Source organism: Suillus bovinus (assembly GCF_016758785.1).
Source record: "Suillus bovinus strain UH-Sbo-P2 chromosome Unknown EDB93scaffold_46, whole genome shotgun sequence".
In the NCBI taxonomy this organism is placed as follows: Eukaryota; Fungi; Basidiomycota; class Agaricomycetes; order Boletales; family Suillaceae; genus Suillus; species Suillus bovinus.
In genome coordinates this window covers 1-17887 of record NW_024542102.1, presented here as the reverse complement: position 1 = coordinate 17887, position 17887 = coordinate 1, and the positions used below count along the sequence as shown (strand labels likewise).

The following is a 17887-nucleotide window of genomic DNA, read 5'->3' as shown; positions in this document are numbered from 1 at the left end:
ACGTCAATATCATCCCCGGTCAACACATGGCTAAGCGGTGAACCGTTGGTCCAAGCTATTAATTCATCAGATGAGTCGGGGACCCAAAACATTCCGACTAAGTCGGGGGCAGTGACAGATGGACGTTGTCTTACGGTTTGCTCAACTTGGGATGAAAAGTCGTAAAAATGATAACAGTTTAGGGCTTCCTGCCAATCACCCGAGGGTCTCCCATGGCCAGAAGGGGAAAGAGCTACGATCTGTCAAAATCTGCTGTCCAAAACCGTTGTGTTTGGAACAATTGAGTTTGATATTGAACCTGTGCCACTTGATGAAATAGTTTCAATGAGGATCTGGCAAAGTTCGGAAGCAGAGCATCAAATTGACTGTTATAGTATAGTCAAGAGCATGTGGCGGTGACCAGAGATGTTGGGTGCCAATCACCAGCAATCTCATGATGGATCGGTAATCAAACTGACGCAAATCAGCTAGGACGCTTGGTCAGTGGAAAGGTTTCGTGCGGACTCGAATATCCACATGCTTGAAAGTGATACAACCAACGCACTGCCAGTGGCGCGGCAGCACATAAGAGCCGCCAAACCGCGGTAATATGCACCGAAGTACTGGAGGACGAGGTACGGGAGTAAAGGTATGTAGCAGTGCCACAGACTAGCTGTTTCGCAAGGACGAGTCACGAGCTGGATGAAGTGAAGTTGACCATCTAACTGACGCCTATTAGGATGCGTTACTTGCCCCGCGTGCGTGTGATTGCATGTAACTTTTCGAGGATGTGGTCTAGCCAATGAAATCTTGGTTATTTCATCGACAATGACACTTCAAGTCATGTGCATTTGAACGAGGTCGCAAGATACGGTAACACAGGTCAGTTCTGGCTGAACATCCAGGCTTTGATGAATCTTATGAATAATGAATCCCAAGACTAGTAAAATCACCAATGTGCATCCTACAATATGCTGCAACCTAGAATTTGCCCCCCCCCCCCCCCCCCCCCTGCGTAGGTTGTTGAAGAGCTCATACCCACGGCCGATAAAATCATACCCGTTTGAAAAGTTGGGATCGAGCTTCGAGGGTAAGCACATTACTCGGAGGTGAAGGCGTTTGAAACTTTGACTCATCTAGAGCATTTACACTGTGTCATTGAGAATGAATAGCCAGTGGGATTGCAAGACGCAAATAGATGGACAGTTTCCACTGCGCAGCTGAAGAAGGGAAAAACAGTGAGATAATATAAGCGGCTATATATGCCACTCGGCCAGGCTGGCATGAGCCTCTAAGGTCTGAGCCTAAACCACACAAGATTCGGCACACGAACGGTGTGATGGCAGGTAGGAGTTGTTTGACAAGACAGCACAAGTAGATCGGTCTCGTATAATGCCAGCCTAGGAGAAATTGAGCGAAACGAAACAAACTTTCCTAAGGGGCGCTGACGTAAGCGGTCCCTCGATCAAGGCAACCGCCACACCAACGGATTCCTAAATAGGCAAATTGAGCCGTGGATAGTCGGGGATGTTGTTGCTTGCAGCCACGGCGAACCAACGCCTTCAGGTCCTCCCACAGCTGGTAATTCTGGTTTCCAATTCGCAGTAGTTGCTCACAACGAGCGTCAGCTCGCGATATACGACTTTTCGACACCAATATCTTACACCTGCCACGAGCATTATGGCAACCGGTTTTTGTCAATGCTCTGCAATTGCTTGGCTTTTCTTTATGAAATGTATCTCGACAGTTTACGCCCAGAAGCTGCCCTCCACATTCCCAGTTCCACCATTACAATGGCTCAACATCACTGGTAGCTTACTGGGTGCAACACCGGTTGCTGTCAAATACCCGTCCATCGGCTACGATCCAACGACAGGTACCCTTATCATTTTCGGTGGTGAATCATCTAGTGGTATCCCAACAGACCAGACCTACCTGTATGTGCAACTTTTCATGGATTTAAATCCTTCTGTGTCATATAGGAAATGTTTTCAGCTTGAACCTCGGCACACTTGACTGGAGTACTCCTCAGCCTCAGGCAGGTCTACCACAAAGTTCACCCCCAGCCAGGTACATGGCTGTCAGCGGAGAAGACTTCTCCTCCAGTTAGTGAGTATCATGCTATTTATTCATTTTCTGTCCGTCTCATATTTCACCAGTCGTCACGCTCACCTGGTGATGGGTGGAAGGGGGATCTCTGGACAAGCTTTGTCTGATGTATGGGTGCGTGTCGCTCGCAACATTTAGTCTATCAGGCTTGCTCATCTCTATCCAGGAATATGATTTCATCAACGGATTCTGGTCCAATGTCACTGTAACGACGAGTGGTCCACCACCACGTTGGGGCGCCTCTGGTGGCCGAGATGATACAGTAGCGCCTAATGCTACCACAACAAGCAACACATTTTACATGTCTGGTGGCACCGATGGTACAAACATGTATCCCCTATCAGATGTTTGGGATTTCACCATCTCTGGAACGTTATCATCTAATTTGGCGACTAATAACACATTTGGTGCTTGGAGTAACCAAACCGTTGGCAGTGCAGGCTACAGCGTCAACCAGGCTTCCACAGTAGTTCAGACCAGCCTCATCTCTGTGAGCGGCTGTAACACGACCAATAACTCGAATGAATCGTGCGCCGAGGGTGAATCATATATCCTAGAAGTAGGATCAAACGTGCCAATCACTCCTCCCTCTTGTCCTGTTCCACGATACGGAGGTTGCCTGGCTCCAAACTTGAATCCTTTCTCTTCCAGTTATGGGAACCAAGTGTTCCTTCTACTCGGGACTTTCAACTCCTCATTGTGGGACGATCAAGGTGGGCTGCAGAAGGGCGAGGTAGCTGTTCTGGACATTGGATCAGGCGATTGGAGCAGAGTCCTTCCGGCCGGTGATCCAGGCCAAGATGGCGTTCAGACATATCCCACACCTCGGGAGGGCGCCGTTGCCCTTTCTTATTCTCAGGCACTCGTCGGTTCGAATAAAAATGTGGCTGATACCATTGTCTTTGGAGGTCAGGATGAATCCGGTGAATACCTCACGGAAGTTTGGATATTGAGAGCGTACAGTGGATCCATTTCATCCTCGGGCGGCGACTGGGGAGCTCCGTCTGGTTCTCTTCAGACAGGCATCAACGCTAATGGTGCTAATGTTACCATTCAATTCCTGACTGAATGCGCGGTACCGCTCACATCTTCTGGTTCCGCTACGTCGTCTGGTTCCCCGGATACAACAAGTGGATCTCAGTCGTACCTGTCGTACGATGTCTCTTTGGTGCACAAACTACTGGCAGTCCTTTCTCTTGCCATTCTTTTCCCATCCCTCCTGCTTTTGCGCCTGGCTCTGCCTCCAGCACAAACGCATCGTCGCACAGATCGTAATCTTGCTCTCTTCTATCTATCAGTTATTGCAGCCCTTGCAGCATATGGTACTGGTGTTGGCGGTCTCGTCTCGGCCTTCACATCAATGAGCTCCACAGGGTCCGCAATGCAAAGTGCTACGTCTCGTACAGTTCTACCGACTGCGCATGGAGTCGCAGGACTTGCGCTGTTCATCGCACTCTATGTGATGATGCCCATTTTATATCTCTTTCATGTGTGCTGCTCGCCATCGCAGCTACCGAAAGAGGTCAGTCCGGGGACAATTAATTCTCGCGCCAACTCCACCGATACTGCTGAGAAGCTCGCAGCATACACTGCCACGCAGCACTCACAATACCCCCCTTCCCAACATTCTCCTCGCACTCGTCTACACTCATGGGGTGGTTCCAGCTTCTTGCTGGGCCGCAGGAGTCGGGAAGGAAGAACCTCTACTGACAGCGAGTCCATACACTCGTCTGGGCCGCAACGAGCGTTTGAGGTTGTCAATCGCCCAGCACGTATTCGTAGATCCAGCGCAAATGGGCTTGCGTGTCCAAATATAGATGTATATCAACGCGTGCCTGTCGCACCAAGGAGTTTAGGTGACGTGGACTGGCTTGATCGACGCCGTAGTCTGAACGCAGTGGTGAGCATCGACCTCTCTCTAATAGCTTCTAACAGAAGAAATTCAATTCCATCTCAGAACGAACTTGATCTTGTTTCTGGCCAAGGTCAACGCAACCTCGTGAACAGCTCTACTCCCAACACAGTAGAGGTGTTGAGCACCCGTGCTCTCATGCCTACGCCAACATTCCCCCACGTTACTCACGAGCTGCCTTCGTCGTTTGAGATATGCCTTCGTGCACTCTTCCATACTCTCGTTTTAGCTCTTTGCATTCTTTCCCTAATCGCGCTGTGGAATCGGGCTCATCTAGCACTCTTCGGAACATTTCTTCTATGGACTTTTATTTTTTATATTTGCCTTTTTGCTCTCGCATGGCATGGTCGACCAAGGAGGTCCACATTAACTTACCTAATTGCCCGGTTTCGTGCGGAGCCTCCGCCGGCTGTTTCTCCCGGGACCCCGACCTCCCGTCCATTGTCAGTGGTGGGCAATGAACAATATCCTTTCCCCACCGATACTCGTGGCCCATACCTCCACGAACCTCCTTATCGCGCTGTCAGGGCTCATGATGATGTGTCCACAACTGTCGGCGGGCCTCGCTCAGTTGAGACAGATTACGATGAGGATGATGTAGATGAAGAAACCAGACAGCGGCGGATAGAAGAAGAGATGGGTAGACGAGAAGTGTCTATCGTTACAGTGCCCAAGCGCAAGCTATGGATAACGAACCCTTCATGAGCTTGTTGATCAACGATTCCGTGGCCACTCATTCTATGTGTTATTTGCGTTTCATAGTGCTACTCATCAGCGCCCTCCTTCCCCATGCCATCGTACCATAACTGCATATTCCTTAATCGATACCACCATTCAAGGATTGTTCAATGCTCCACGGTATCTCGCACGTAGATCTACTCACGCATTCTGATCTCGACTATACCGATGTGTTTCTGTATGCAACGGACATTAAAGGACTGACTAGAATTGTAAAAAAAGTGAGCGAATGTCCAAAGAGTGTCCATGATAATCCTGCGATAAAAAGCAAATATGAAGCCAAAGAAACATAAACCCAGTCCAAACTGCTTAGCTCTCACTCACCCTCCACAGCAACATCACGTCGCCACCTGTCCACACGACCGTACTTGCCTGCATCGTGCGCTTGGGGAGGTGAAGGGGGAGGCATTGGTACGCCCATCATCATCGGAGGGACAGCCATAGGCGTAAAAATGCCAGATCCCATCATGGTCGGGTTGAAAAACATGCTGTTCTGCATTTGAGCTTGCATCATCATTTGTTGTTGCTGCTGAGCCTGTGCGAACATCTGGTACTGTGTTCGACGTTGTTGCTCAGGATGGAAGGCCAGTGGTTTGTCGTCATCTTCTTCGCCGCCAATGAAAGGCAACGATGTCTGAGAGGCCAGTGGGTATCTAGAAGCCCGTAAACCAAGCGGTCGCTCGTCCTCATCTTCGTCTGCGCGGGATTGGCCGTCGAAGTTAATAGATCTGGCTTTGTTGATGACATCTACCAGGGGCTTGTCCTCGTCATCGTCATCGTCATCTGCATGATGCAAAAGCTGAGTGGCCCGTTTGGCAATCCTAGCTGCTGCTGCCGTCAGCGGGATGTCTTCTTCCGAATCGTCATCAATGCCCAATGGCCCCAATTTCGATGCCCGCCTTACAGCACGCTGAGCAGCGGCTGTCAAAGGAAGGTCTTCTTCGCTATCATCGTCATTTAGTTGTGGGAACTGACGAGATGGGTTGGTATTGGACGAATACCGTGGCCCAACCCCAGTGATCCGTCTGGGCTCATTTTCTTCGTCTGAGGACTCAGAAACCCAGCGGTCAGCAGCTTTTTCGAGAGTTGCCTTTGGTACGGCGTAGCCGTCGTCGCTCTCAGTTTCACTCTCGTCGTCAACCTGAGGTGCACGCTTAAGAATGGGCTTCTGGATGGTAGGCAGAGTGGGAGGGGCCGAGCCTACTCGTGGTCCAGAGGGGAGGTCGGTGGAAGTGGATTCTAGCGGAATGGCGCTACCTTTTCCTTTGGATTTTCCTTTCTTCTTTTTCTTACTCCGGTGCTCCTCTTCCTCCTCTTGCCGCTTCTTCTGCGCTTCAGCTTCAGCTTTCTCTTCTGCCTCCATTTTTTTCAACTTGACCATTTCAAGATCCCACAACGTGTCCACACCAAATACAGAGCGACTTTTGGACAAGAGCTGCTCTGCCCCTGGACCAAGATTCATGGGAGGTTTTTCTCCCTGCATGTCCAAGAGAGGCTTACTGCCAGAGGAATTCCGGCGTAGGAGAGACTGGCGAGGATTTGGAGTGATTGCATTGTCGAGATTCTGTGAAGGGGGACGTCCAAGTGTCTGAGGATCAATGAGAGTACTTGAGCGGCGAATCTGACCCCGGACCATCATCGATGGTCTTTCATCGCCAGTAAAGACACTGAAGTGACCGTAAGGACGGTACTGAAAAGACGGTTGAGATGCTTACCGAGCTTTCTGCTTTATCTCCGCTTTGCGATGTTCTAGATTGTCTATCAAACTCCTTCCATAGAGCTTCCCAGCCGGGCGCTTCATTTCCACATCAGTGGGAGGAGGGGCAGGAGGTAGGGGTATTGAAACAGGCACAGGGGACTCTTCTTCTTCTTCTTCTAGTTCTTCGAACTTCGCTTGTTCACCATCTTTCATCGCTCGAGGAAGACGACGGTCAATGTCAGAGTACGCAATATCTCTTTGCCCTCCGACCACAAGCGTGTTGCGAAAAGCGAGTTGAGACAGTGTAAGACTTGCTCGAGGATTAGGGGTGAAAGAATTGGATGCTATGGGTGCTGATGCGGGAGTCGTGTAGTTTGTCAAAGAAGTGAGCGAACGGTTCGCAGAGCGAGCACCTGGTGGCAAGGGCGGACCATCTGTAGATGTTTCAAACCCAATTCTAGGTGTAAAAGAAGGAGGAGGGGGAGGGGGAGGAGCCACGTTTTGCAACGGGCTTGGCATAACCAGAACCTTTGGCCTAAGTAATTCAACAGTGGAATAAGGCCGATCCCTGCGTGAGTCTGCTTCGGTGTCATTATCAATGAGAATCCGAGTGCCCATTGACCCAACGGACATTGTTCGCGCACGAACTTTGGGATCAAATCGTGACAACCGGGAAGGGGAAGGAGGCCTTACAGCAAAGGGATTATCCTCTGCAAGTATGTTCTTGGATGCCATAGTGCCCATCGTTGCATTAGACGCTGTTCTCCCGTGATTGACTTTGGGATCAAACCGAGATGCACGGTCAGGTGATGGGGGTCGGATAGAGAAGGGACTGCCATCCTCATCGACATTTGCGCTGCTCAGAAAGTTCTTTGAGCCCATACTAGTGTCTGATTGTGTACGGGTATGTACTAAGTCAGCACGTGAAGCAGGTCTTTCTCCACCGGGAGAACCATCTCGAATTGAGACAGACGGGAATGGAACAGAATGTAGAGGGGGTACGACAGGCATTGTCTCAATGAGAGCGTGGCTGGATTCACGGCGACGTGGCATTGGACGCTGAGGAGAATGTATCCGCTCTAAGTCAGCAGAAGATCGAGGACGAACGATGTTTGAACCAGCAGTATTCTCGGCGTCCAAGAAGGCACCTCCAACGCCAAAGTCATCCATAGCTCCAATACTCATTGGTCGGGACAACCTTCCCCGGGATCCGTCCTCTATAGCGCTCCGGGCATTTCGATGCGACATCATGACCGGATGAGGGTTTGGAAACACCTCCGACTTAGCCTTCGCCTTGCCCTTTGCTTTGTCTTTGTCTTTGATGAATCCGTCAAGGCCCCATGAAGCGAGATCTACCTCGCCAGCTTCCTCGTCTTCGAGCTCCTCGTCATCATCAGCTCCGAAAGGGTTTCTTAGTCCATCAATTGAGCTTCTAGACCTTCTGTGTCCTGGAGTAGAATCGCCTGCTTCACTGGGCACAGACACTCCGAGGTAGTCAGTGCTCTTACGAGACTGCCCTCTTCGGAGATGAGCGAAGATAGCGCTGTCATGTGCGGAGACCAGAGGTAAGTTGGGGTTGGTTGGGTCATTGTCATATTCTGCGATTCCAAGAGACTTTGTGAAGGGGGTACGTCAAATAAGTCTCGCACACTTACCGAGTAGCGCCGCAGCTAATTGAAGGCGGGAGAAGGCTGCGGGAGTAGCCATGAAGCATGCACAGACGAAAAACTCGCGTTCAGTCTAAAAACGATTGTGAAGTGCCAGAAAATGCTCGGTGTGGACTGTCGTATATATACGATGTTTTGGATAGTAGTGCTGCCAACGGCGATATATACTCAAGTACTATACTGTGGTGAGATCAACTTGAGGAAGCATAGCCTCCCACTGGCACGTGGTCATCATTTTCCAGGATAAAAGTCAGCTACATTAATGAACAAGCTCTAGTTACACGGGAATTAAATCATCTGGTTATCTCTCTCAGAGGCGGCGGTCATCTTCCGGTAAGTTCAAGGTTGAACCAGTTTGTTTATCACACTGATGAACGAATCGTGTCACAAACTTGATACTCTGTACACGGCCACTCCCCATAATGACTCGGAACTCGGCCAACAAAGGGGAAGGAGATTGATATTTTCAATGCCCTCACCACTGCGCTCGTTTAGTAGATTGTCTTCTCTGCAATCCTCTGGCAAGGGGTCCAATCCTGATAAAGGGAAAGGTATCAATCATGTCGGATGACCGAAACCTCGGGTGGGTACTGACGGAACAGCAAGTCAAGCGCAGCCCTAGACACCAAGGCATACCAGATATTTCGCTCTCACAATGCCCTTCTGCTGTGCCCTTCATATGACCCGTCTGGTATCCTCTTACTTTCACATCAAGAAATGCGGACTCGCTGGAAGATTCGAAGTGTCTTGTCATCCGAGTCCGAATCGGACACAGACTGGGACTTTGACGTGACAATTTATGATACGCCATGATTCAGGAGTTCTCTCACCGTGATTGATACAGCGGCTTGGGCGCTTTTGGAACGTGGTTTGAATGTCAATGTGGACGCTTGCAACTGTGAAACGGAACAAGCTTCAGCGCATACACAGTGAGTGACTGAGTTTTTTTCGCCATGCATGTCTTAAGTCGAACCACAAATTCACCATCGTGCCTACCTAATGATGTAAATAATGTACTTGCATACTATGACTAAATACATACTAGTCGACCTAAACATATGTAAATGTCACAACTAGAACAGCGCCTACTAGTAACCCGAACTATATAGCCGCCCGTCTTGACCTTGACCTTCTACTACGACCCTCGTCTGTCACTCACGATAAACCTCGGAACTTCAGTATTATTATGGAGTATGGTCGCATTGTCGGTGCTGAACGCAGTATCTGCTTTACTGAACTTACTGTGTAGGGGGGCCTTGCCAGACGATTTAACACCCTTTGTCACTCGAACAACTCAAGACCACATTAGCGGAGGTGGATTTGGCGACGTCTGGAAGTGTAATTACAATTCAGACGGTATTTCAGCCGTCGTCAGTTCACGTGTTACACCCATTGCGCTGGCTTACCCCGACCAATTCCATCAACACATAAGGTTGCGGTCAAGGCCTTCAGATACCCAGAGCAATGTGATGATTTAGGGAGAATTCACAGGGTAAGAAATACCAGGTCCGCATATATTAGCACATGCTACTTACCATCATCCAGAAAATTAGCAGAGAAATTGGCATTTTAACTATTCTACGCCATAAAAACATTGTACCGTTGTTGGGTACGGTGACAGGATTTGGACGGAGGCCAGAGTTGCCCAGCCTAGTAACTCCGTGGATTCCCAATGGCACGTTGAATGTCTACCTGACATCTAAACATAACGATCTATCAGCGCGGGACCGTTCACGTATGGTAAGTAGAATTCCCATCCCATCCTTTCAATTATCAGGACTGACTCGACGTTGGAAGTTGGAGGATGTCAGCGCTGGACTGTGTTACCGTCAGTTTCATATTTTCTTTTCTCAAAATGTTCTGGTAACCTACCGTGGGTGCAGTGCACTCGGTGCCGGTCGTGCATGGAGACATAACAGGGGTGAGCCCGGAGCTGCCGGTATATTCTTGAAAACTAATGAAACTGTAGGCAAATATACTGATTGACGAGAGAGGCCAGGCGAAGCTAATTGATTTTGGTCTTTCTACCGTCCTTTACGGCCAGTCACACTTGGCTGCAACATCGATACATGCAGGTGCGATCCGCTACGCAGCACCAGAACTTCTATCAGATGATGTCGGTGACCTACCTTTGGAAAAAAGTGATATCTACTCATTTGGTTGTGTAATGCTTCAAGTGAGTTGGATGTTTGGTCATAACATGTTCGCTTGAGGACTCATCGAACAAGATCCTCTCGGGTCGCCACCCTTGGTCTGAGATCAAGTCTCAAAACTCGGAATATGGTATTTATGGTTTAAAGCGCCAAGGTCATAGTCCGCAGCGTCCCAACGGCCACCCTGCAATAATGGATTCAGATTGGGACATCATTCAAAAATGTCTGCAATTAAAATCTGATCTTCGGCCTTCAGCAGATGAAGTATTCGACTTCGTCATGCGTAGGCTTTGCTCATCAGGTCAGCCTGCATAGTTCATGGTGCTTTTTGACCATCCACTCATTTGAGTTTCAAGGTTCTTCGAACCTACCTGACAACCCTTCCGACAATGCGCAGGGTGACTTCCCTGGACCTTCCCCGCACGACGATTATGACAAATCAGGTATAACAAGACACCCGCTCAACAGTCCACGACCCCAACCTGATCATGAGCTTACGAATGTGATCATAGAGCCTCGAGCTCAGAGATCTTTGTGGGTCCATATTTGCACAGTTTCACAAGTTTCAATATTTATTTTTCTAGTTCTTGTTCGTCACTCCAGAGTATCAGCAGCACTGATCGCGAACCGGGATTTGACACTACTTCTTTACCATTCAGTAGTCTTGGCACTGATTCTCGTGAGTCACATCCATGTCAAGCGAGCGTCGAGGTGGATATGTATCATCACCACGAGTAGTTCGATCGACTGGCAACCCAGTACATGAACAGGAATATTCAGTACCAGCGCCACCTCCGAATGCATCGTCGAGCAGCCACGAAGTACGTGCTCTACTTCTCGAGACACATTACTGTAAATAGAGGTCACTGATTGAATATATCAGATGTATCTGCAAAAAAGAAACATCGTCCTATTTGGCGAAACCGGTTCGGGTAAAAGTTCTATCATCAACATAATCGCGCAAAAGCAGGTTGCGAAGACATCTAATGACGCACATGGATGCACTTCTACCGCTCAACGCTACCCAGTAGAAATTTCAGGCCAGCAATTTATCCTGGTTGATACCGCAGGTCTCTACTTTGGGAATGCAGACACAGTGCCGGTGGCGAAAGCAGAAAAACAGTTGAAAAGTTTGTTGCGTGAGCTCATGAGCTCTAGGCCAGGTGGAATCAGCCTTCTGGTGTACTGCATGCACAGCACGATTTCCCCTGGTGCCCTTGTCAAGGCCTACAACAAGTTTTACTCCGAAATCTGCCAGAAGAAGGTTCCAATTGTCATCGTTGTCACAGGATTGGAGAAAGAGGCTCACATGGATAGCTGGTGGGATACTAACCGGGACAAATTCGAAGGCTTGTGTCTTGCAGACCATGCTTGCGTTACAGCGCTTTGGGAACACCCAAGCTTCCCAGACCGCATTACTCGCCATATTTCGGAGTCGGGCGACATTCTGCGCAAGCTGCTTTTGAACAATCGCGCGGATTTGGCGGTTGACGATTCAGTGGTCAATAAAAGGTGGTTGAAGCAGCTAGGCGGCAGGATTGTTAAGAGGAGATGAACAGCTAGCAGGAAGAAAAACGTTATGTTCAGGAGATTATGGTGTTGTTGTATTCCATATTCAAACATTGAAGTCCGCCATGCTCACATGATGATCGTTTCATCACGGCATTGATTGCCCCATTCCATGTTCAGTCTCTCATGCATTATTCTCGAAGGGACTTTTTATTCTTCTCCTGCATACGTAACAAGTTACTTGTGAATCCGACTCAGTGTAAAAGACCTAGTGTTGACAGAAGATGATCAACTTCAAGTTGTGTGGTTGGTGAACTTGTTGAAGTTGTGGGAGAGGAGTTAGAAGTCTAATAGAAGAGGTTCGAGTTAGAAATCCGACGCACGCGACAACCGAACTCAATCATAATTAAGAGATTTGAAAATTTATTATATTGGAAAACAAGATCTACTGCAACATCACAGTTCATCGTGAACAACATTTCCATGTTCATCTATTTCCTCCATCTCGAATTGAATCTGGTTGCCTTTCACTTCCTCAGGATAATCGTCCACGGGTATGTCGCTAGGCAACTCCGGGTCAACGGGAGGAGCTGGTTTTACGGTGTCATCTGTCGGTGCGGTCTCAGAGACACCAAGTGATCGCCTGAGAACTCTATCCACACGAGTCAAAAACCTGCGTGACGTCATTATGAGACATTGTTTTATCAGTTTTGTTAGGACCTACATGTTGGAGTTGGCAACTTCAAACCCTGAACGAACAAGAGCCCCGTCGATCAAGATAGATGCAACCTCTTTGAGCTGTGCCTCAGAATCCAGGTCTTTGTCATCTCCGTCTGCATTCAATTGCTCAACGTGTTCTAAGAGGCCTTCGATCAACGGCGATCGCGGATTAATTTCGAGAACCTTCTGCTTCCTCATAAAGTCTTGCATGGCATCGATTTTCTGGGCCCCCCGGCTTGTGGCACCTGAAAATATTTACTGAGTTTGAACCAGTGCTCCCAAGTCACCGCTTAAACGCACTCATGAGCTTCTGAACATTTGCAGTATAACCCATGCTGTCTGCGACAATTGCACAAGGACTCGTCACGAGCCTATTAGAGACGATCACTGACGAATATACAACCTCAGGCCAGAGTGTCACAATCGAAAAATGAATACTCACCTTTCTTAACATTGTCACCAGCCTCCAATTGCAGCCACTCGAGAAGGGGAGCGTATTTGTCTGTCAATTCCGCGATTGCATCCTTTTCCTCTTCGGTGTCTGTGCGGATGCGAATGAGAATAACGAAAACTCACATCAATAAGAACTTACCATCTCCAAAGTCCAGTCCAGCCTTGGCGACGTCCTGGAATGGAACACCCCTTTTAACCCATCAGTGAGATATTCTTTCAATCGTGGAGGTCATTAGTGGGCTTACTTCCAATAGCGGATGCTCTGAAGCATGATCTCGTCCAAGGGCTCGTTCAGAAGCAGTACTTCATACCCGCGGGCGTGCAACTTTTCTACAAACACGCTTTGAGACAGATGTTCGATGGATTTGCCCATGTCGGCGAGGTAGAAAATCTGGATTGTAGTTTAAACATATCGCTCCATTTCTTCTCAATACGACTCACCTGCTTTTGCCCTTGCTTCCTGTTCTCCAAATACTGTAATGTTACAATTTAAATTCATGGTCCAAGATGATCATAATAATAACCACTAACCGAGTCAAACGATACGGCTTCCCGTTGGTTTGTGTTCAAGCGTACAAGAGCTGCCAATTTCTGGCGGTTTTTACTGTCCTCCGACGCGGCGAGTTTCAAGACTTGGCCATAGTGCTTCGTGATCTCGGTATATTTTTCTTGGTCTTCTTCAGCAATTTTAGAGAAGAGCTGAATGAGACGGCGTAAAACAATTTGCTTGATCTGCTTGAGGAAAGAGCTGGACTGGAGGGTTTCGCGAGAAACATTCAATGGGAGGTCATCAGCTAAATGGGAGGTATACGAGTTAACGGAGATTCCCCGTGTCAAACTGAATCGATTTACCATCAATAATGACCTTCACCCAGCTGGCCCACTTCGGCAAGCCATATTCACCTAGGTCAGAGGTGATGAACACGTGTTTCACCATCAGCCTGACGTCCTTTGTCGAACTATCGAGCGGATTGTTGAAGAACTCCTCAGTCCTTCAAAGACATGGGTGAGAGGCACATGATTATAACCATAACTACTCACAAACGCGAGGGAATGTAGATGAGGGCATGGAAAGACACGCCGGATTCCGAGTCGCCGTGGAAATGGTGCCATGCAAGGGGTTTCTGGAAGTCTTTGAAGGTTCCTTGGTACAGTAACTCATATTCTTCATCAGTGACTGTCTTAGGATCGCTGACAAGATGAGTGTGAGCATATCCTTTCTAGAGCAAGGGCGACAACGCACCGCATCCAGAGGGGAGGCTGTGAGTTCAAGTGTTCCCAGTGACCAACTATAACCTTCTTCATCTCGGGAGATACGGATTCCTTCTCCGCATCTTCCTCAATCACAGCTTCATCCTCGTCCACGTCAGTAGGTTTTTCTTCCTGCTCGTTTGAAATAACTTCTTCATCTACGTCGGGAACTTCTTCCTCGGTCTCATACCAGATGTAAATGGGGAAGGCAGTCGAAAATCCAGAGTGCTGGTTACTGAGGTGCTTCTCAAAAAAGGTGCGCAATAAGATAGAATGATATACATACACAAGCTTCATAAGATTAGACGTCACAAGATAGTGGGAAGCGTCACTCTTCAGATAAAGTGTAATCTCCGTTCCATGCCCGAGGGTATTTCCGCGTGGGTCAGGGTATATCTCGAATGATCCCTCATCTGCAGAAGAACTAAAGACAGTCTGAGTAGGATTAGGATTCTTGGACGAGGGCGGGGGTAAAGATGCAACAGTGACTTTATCTGCTACAAGGAAGCTGTGAAAAAGTTAACCATGTGTACACGGACTCGAAAGTGACACTAACCTGCTGTAAAAACCGAGCCCAAATGCACCAATAAGATTGCCAGATGCGGTCGAGTCGTCACCGTCTACTCCCGCAAGAAAGTCAGAAGTTCCAGACTTCGCCAAAGTACCCTAAGTGTTCAAAATATTGTTATTTTACGCCCACACTTTGCAGGACGGTGAGACTCATACCAGGTTGGTTGTTAATTCTGCTGCACTCATGCCAATGCCGGTGTCTGGGTACAATAACAATAAGTACTGCAACAGAATACGACGCAGAGTGGTACATACCAGTAATAATGATACGACCACCCTGACCATTGGGATCTTTCTCCGTTTTGATAGTGAGGTTCAAAGGGGAGACACCATCCCACACGCTCTTCTCTGTGAGCGCGGTGAGCCGAAGCTTTTCGAGCGCGTCATTGGCATTTGATATAAGCTCCCGCAAGAACACGTCCCTGAGGTAAGTGGGTTCAGCAAAGAGAATGCGTTTAGCAATTGTAATATCACCTGTTTGAGTAAAGACTGCAGTACGTGGTACATAGTTAGTAGTGCTCGAGGTCGACTCTGATGTGAGGCTACCGCACCTGTTGACAACTATCTTGCGCAGGCGTGCAACATCACTCTGTCAAACAAATCATCTGCTAAGGTACATTGGTGCAGAACAGAAGCGGGGCACCTACCTGGTAGTCATGTGTGACCTTCTGTGTATTAGTACCTGCGTCTTGCGCGAAAACAGAGGACGAGAGGGCTGTAAATAGAAGGATTAGAGGACTCAGCAGACGCATTGTCGAGTGAGTCGACTGGGAACGAGAGTTGGTCTCTTCAAGTTGGCTGGTGCAAGTTCAGCAGAAGTACGGCAGCTATTTGAAGTATGAAATCGTTGTGTGAATTTGCAAGTACTGACGTGTTCGATACCACGTGACTAACTTCGGGTGTCACCTGACGACGACACGTTCTCAAGAGTCGAGCGCTAAGCATTGTAAATAAAATGAAAGAATGGGATGAGCCACTAAGTACACGAATCAACTATGCTACACATGGACAGATAGTTTAGGCGCAGTCAGACCTGCAACATAATCCTAGCACGGATTAGACAAGGTTGCAAATTCCAAACCCTTCATTTAACTCACCCTTAACCATCGTTCTCGTTGTGCTGCCACATGCTCGAACATGATATATCTCTTATCATTCTGACAATGAATTAGTTGTCACATCCATTCCACGAACGACTGACCATACCTTCAGCACTTTCTCGATGTCCGAAAGGTCCACACTTTTTGCGAGAGCTTTCATGTCGACCTTTCCACCAAAGCCTTCACCTTCATCCTCACCTAAGTCATCTGCTTTGACCCCTCCTTCGACTCCTTCACCTCCTATTTTTCCTAGTCTTCCCCAGAACTCAACAAAGGAGTTCTCCGCAAGCATCTCGTCAAATGCTTTTCTACATTCGTATGTCCGTTCGCGTTGCCATTTATCATATTCCTGTTGGAGATCACGAGTGTCGAAGGCGAGTTTTGTGACCGGAAGCGATTTTAATATGGATTCAAGCGGAAGAGCAGAGAATGGTGTTGCCAAGGATGGTGCATGGGCTTCAAATAACGAACGTAGACCGGCCAAATGTTTCATCTGTAACTGACTCACATGTGCATGGAAGAGATGCAACTGCTGATTTACTGGAAGAGGTGAGTTATTGAATCGAGGATCAGTTTGAAGTTGAGGACGTGTCGATTCCCAGGTGGCCTGCGATTTTAATAAGATGCGAGTTAGTAACTGCCTCGAAGAAAAAAGTAACCGTACCTGTGGGTCTCGCACTGCGTCTGTAAGCAGTGTACTAAACAAGAAAAAGGAAAGGAGTTGAGCGACGTAACTTGGGCCCTTGAACTATGGAAATAAAGGTGGCTCACCGGAATTCTCTTTCACCTTCCTCCAGGTTTAAACCCATCTTGGAGCGCCCTATTTCGGCGTCCATACGAGTACGATCAGCTCTCACCTTTTGTTCACGTTCTTTGAGAGCTTGTTCCTTCTTCTCTCTACGCTTTCGCTCAGCATCTTCTTCTGTACCGTTTTCTCCCGTCTCATCCATTACTTTAGTAGAGGTTGAATGCGAAGATGAAGACCCATGTGCCTTGAGGAATATCTGGAATAGTTCTTCACGCAGAGACGAAGACCCGACAGCATCGTATCGCGCGTCATGAGATACTTTTCGTTTCACCTAGAATGCAAACTTTCAACATATGCAATGGCGATAAGGCAGACAAATACTTACGTCCTTCCATAATGAATCTGACCTGACCACACCACTCTCTCGCAGAAGAGTAAAGAAATCTACTTCCGCCTTCTCAGCGGCTATACGCTTTTCTAGATTGAGAAAGAAAGTCAGCTGAATACATCACTCATGAAGCATAATAAAATTCATACTCTCTCCAAGCTCTTTGAGATACTCCTTGAATCGTTTCTCTCGCTCTCGGTCATCTCTTCCCCATCCGTAAAATCGCCGGTCTTTCTTCCACGTCCTTCGAAATTCAGACCAGGACGTTCTTGTGCTCCTTACTTCTTGGCTAAGAAGTCGTTCGTACTCTTCCTTAGGATTTGCTTCCGCCTTTTCTTTCTTGACATTTTGCTGCCGCAGTTCGCGCGCGCGATCCCGACAGTATTCATCGAATGCATCACGACGTGCTGAAACAGAAGGGAGTAGAACGTAGCGGGGATCTGATATAAACAAGGGTAATGAAGTATCCCAAGGGTGCAAAGGACTGATATCCTTTTCCCTGAGTAACGTCTGGTCGATGAAGTTAACCAAGGGGTCGTTAATTAAGAGCTAGTGACAGACCTTGAACAATGCCTTAGCCTCTTCAATAGAAAGATCGACACGATCGGGCATGTTGAGCTGAGACCTCTCATTTTCTTGTATCTTCTTGGCATCTGTGTCTTCTGCTTCCCGTGCAAACCTGGCCTCTTCTTCCAGCATCTTCTTATTCTCCTCTGCTTCAGCAGCGAGTTGTGCAGCAGCTTCGCGTTGCCACTCCTCCTCCTCCTCGCTCTCATCATCATCATCCTCTCCTTCCTCTTCCTCCTCACCTTCATCGTCATCTTCTACTCGCGCCTTTTTTGAAATCACGACCTCATCCAGAGGCTGATATTCTTCCGCTTTTCGCTTTGC

General features: G+C 48.2%; 5 protein-coding genes across 5 annotated transcripts; 3 read left to right on the top strand and 2 right to left on the bottom strand.

Moving 5' to 3' along the window:
- Positions 1–1707: 1707 nt before the first annotated feature.
- On the top strand, positions 1708–4705 carry EDB93DRAFT_1089266 (uncharacterized protein; the record flags this gene model as incomplete). Its single annotated transcript, XM_041446196.1, has 5 exons — positions 1708–1916; positions 1975–2088; positions 2139–2202; positions 2255–3988; positions 4046–4705. The coding sequence occupies 5 exons, from the start codon at positions 1708–1710 to the stop codon at positions 4703–4705; spliced, it is 2781 nt and encodes a 926-aa protein (XP_041305569.1).
- Positions 4706–5054: 349 nt separating this feature from the next.
- EDB93DRAFT_1241646 (uncharacterized protein) lies at positions 5055–7448 on the bottom strand (the record flags this gene model as incomplete). Its single annotated transcript, XM_041451906.1, has 2 exons — positions 5055–6405; positions 6454–7448. 2 exons carry the CDS (start codon positions 7446–7448, stop codon positions 5055–5057), a joined length of 2346 nt encoding a protein of 781 aa, XP_041305568.1.
- Positions 7449–9628: 2180 nt separating this feature from the next.
- On the top strand, positions 9629–10572 carry EDB93DRAFT_1089156 (kinase-like domain-containing protein; the record flags this gene model as incomplete). The annotated part of the gene is made up of 5 exons (XM_041446186.1): positions 9629–9844; positions 9902–9932; positions 9988–10025; positions 10074–10280; positions 10333–10572. The coding sequence occupies 5 exons, from the start codon at positions 9629–9631 to the stop codon at positions 10570–10572; spliced, it is 732 nt and encodes a 243-aa protein (XP_041305567.1).
- A 568-nt stretch (positions 10573–11140) lies between these two features.
- Positions 11141–11812, top strand: EDB93DRAFT_1089301 (P-loop containing nucleoside triphosphate hydrolase protein; the record flags this gene model as incomplete). Its single annotated transcript, XM_041446200.1, has 1 exon — positions 11141–11812. The coding sequence occupies one exon, from the start codon at positions 11141–11143 to the stop codon at positions 11810–11812; it is 672 nt and encodes a 223-aa protein (XP_041305566.1).
- A 364-nt stretch (positions 11813–12176) lies between these two features.
- On the bottom strand, positions 12177–17830 carry EDB93DRAFT_1338493 (Hsp90 protein-domain-containing protein). The gene is made up of 26 exons (XM_041455393.1): positions 17558–17830; positions 17146–17506; positions 16994–17085; positions 16632–16939; positions 16525–16558; positions 15967–16467; positions 15858–15917; positions 15655–15697; positions 15408–15475; positions 15312–15349; positions 15235–15249; positions 15016–15182; positions 14917–14960; positions 14747–14856; positions 14477–14698; positions 14183–14425; positions 13981–14130; positions 13792–13931; positions 13471–13733; positions 13381–13413; positions 13185–13330; positions 13079–13128; positions 12929–13027; positions 12787–12873; positions 12491–12731; positions 12177–12439 (listed from the first exon to the last, which is right to left on the bottom strand). Exons 1-26 carry the CDS (start codon positions 17693–17695, stop codon positions 12223–12225), a joined length of 3870 nt encoding a protein of 1289 aa, XP_041305565.1. The 5' UTR covers positions 17696–17830; the 3' UTR covers positions 12177–12222.
- Between the last annotated feature and the right edge of the window lie 57 nt (positions 17831–17887).

What these genes read in the sequence shown, in the direction of transcription:
- EDB93DRAFT_1338493 (XM_041455393.1), bottom strand. Translation starts at nt 17,695, where the DNA reads ATGCTGGAAGAAGAGGCCAGGTTTGCACGGGAAGCAGAAGACACAGAT. An exon ending in AACGAGAACGATGGTTAAGG is followed by an intron (nt 15,698 to 15,857) that starts GTGAGTTAAATG and finishes TACAATGCTTAG; the next exon opens with CGCTCGACTCTTGAGAACGT. An exon ending in AAGCCGTATCGTTTGACTCG is followed by an intron (nt 13,414 to 13,470) that starts GTTAGTGGTTAT and finishes GTAACATTACAG; the next exon opens with TATTTGGAGAACAGGAAGCA.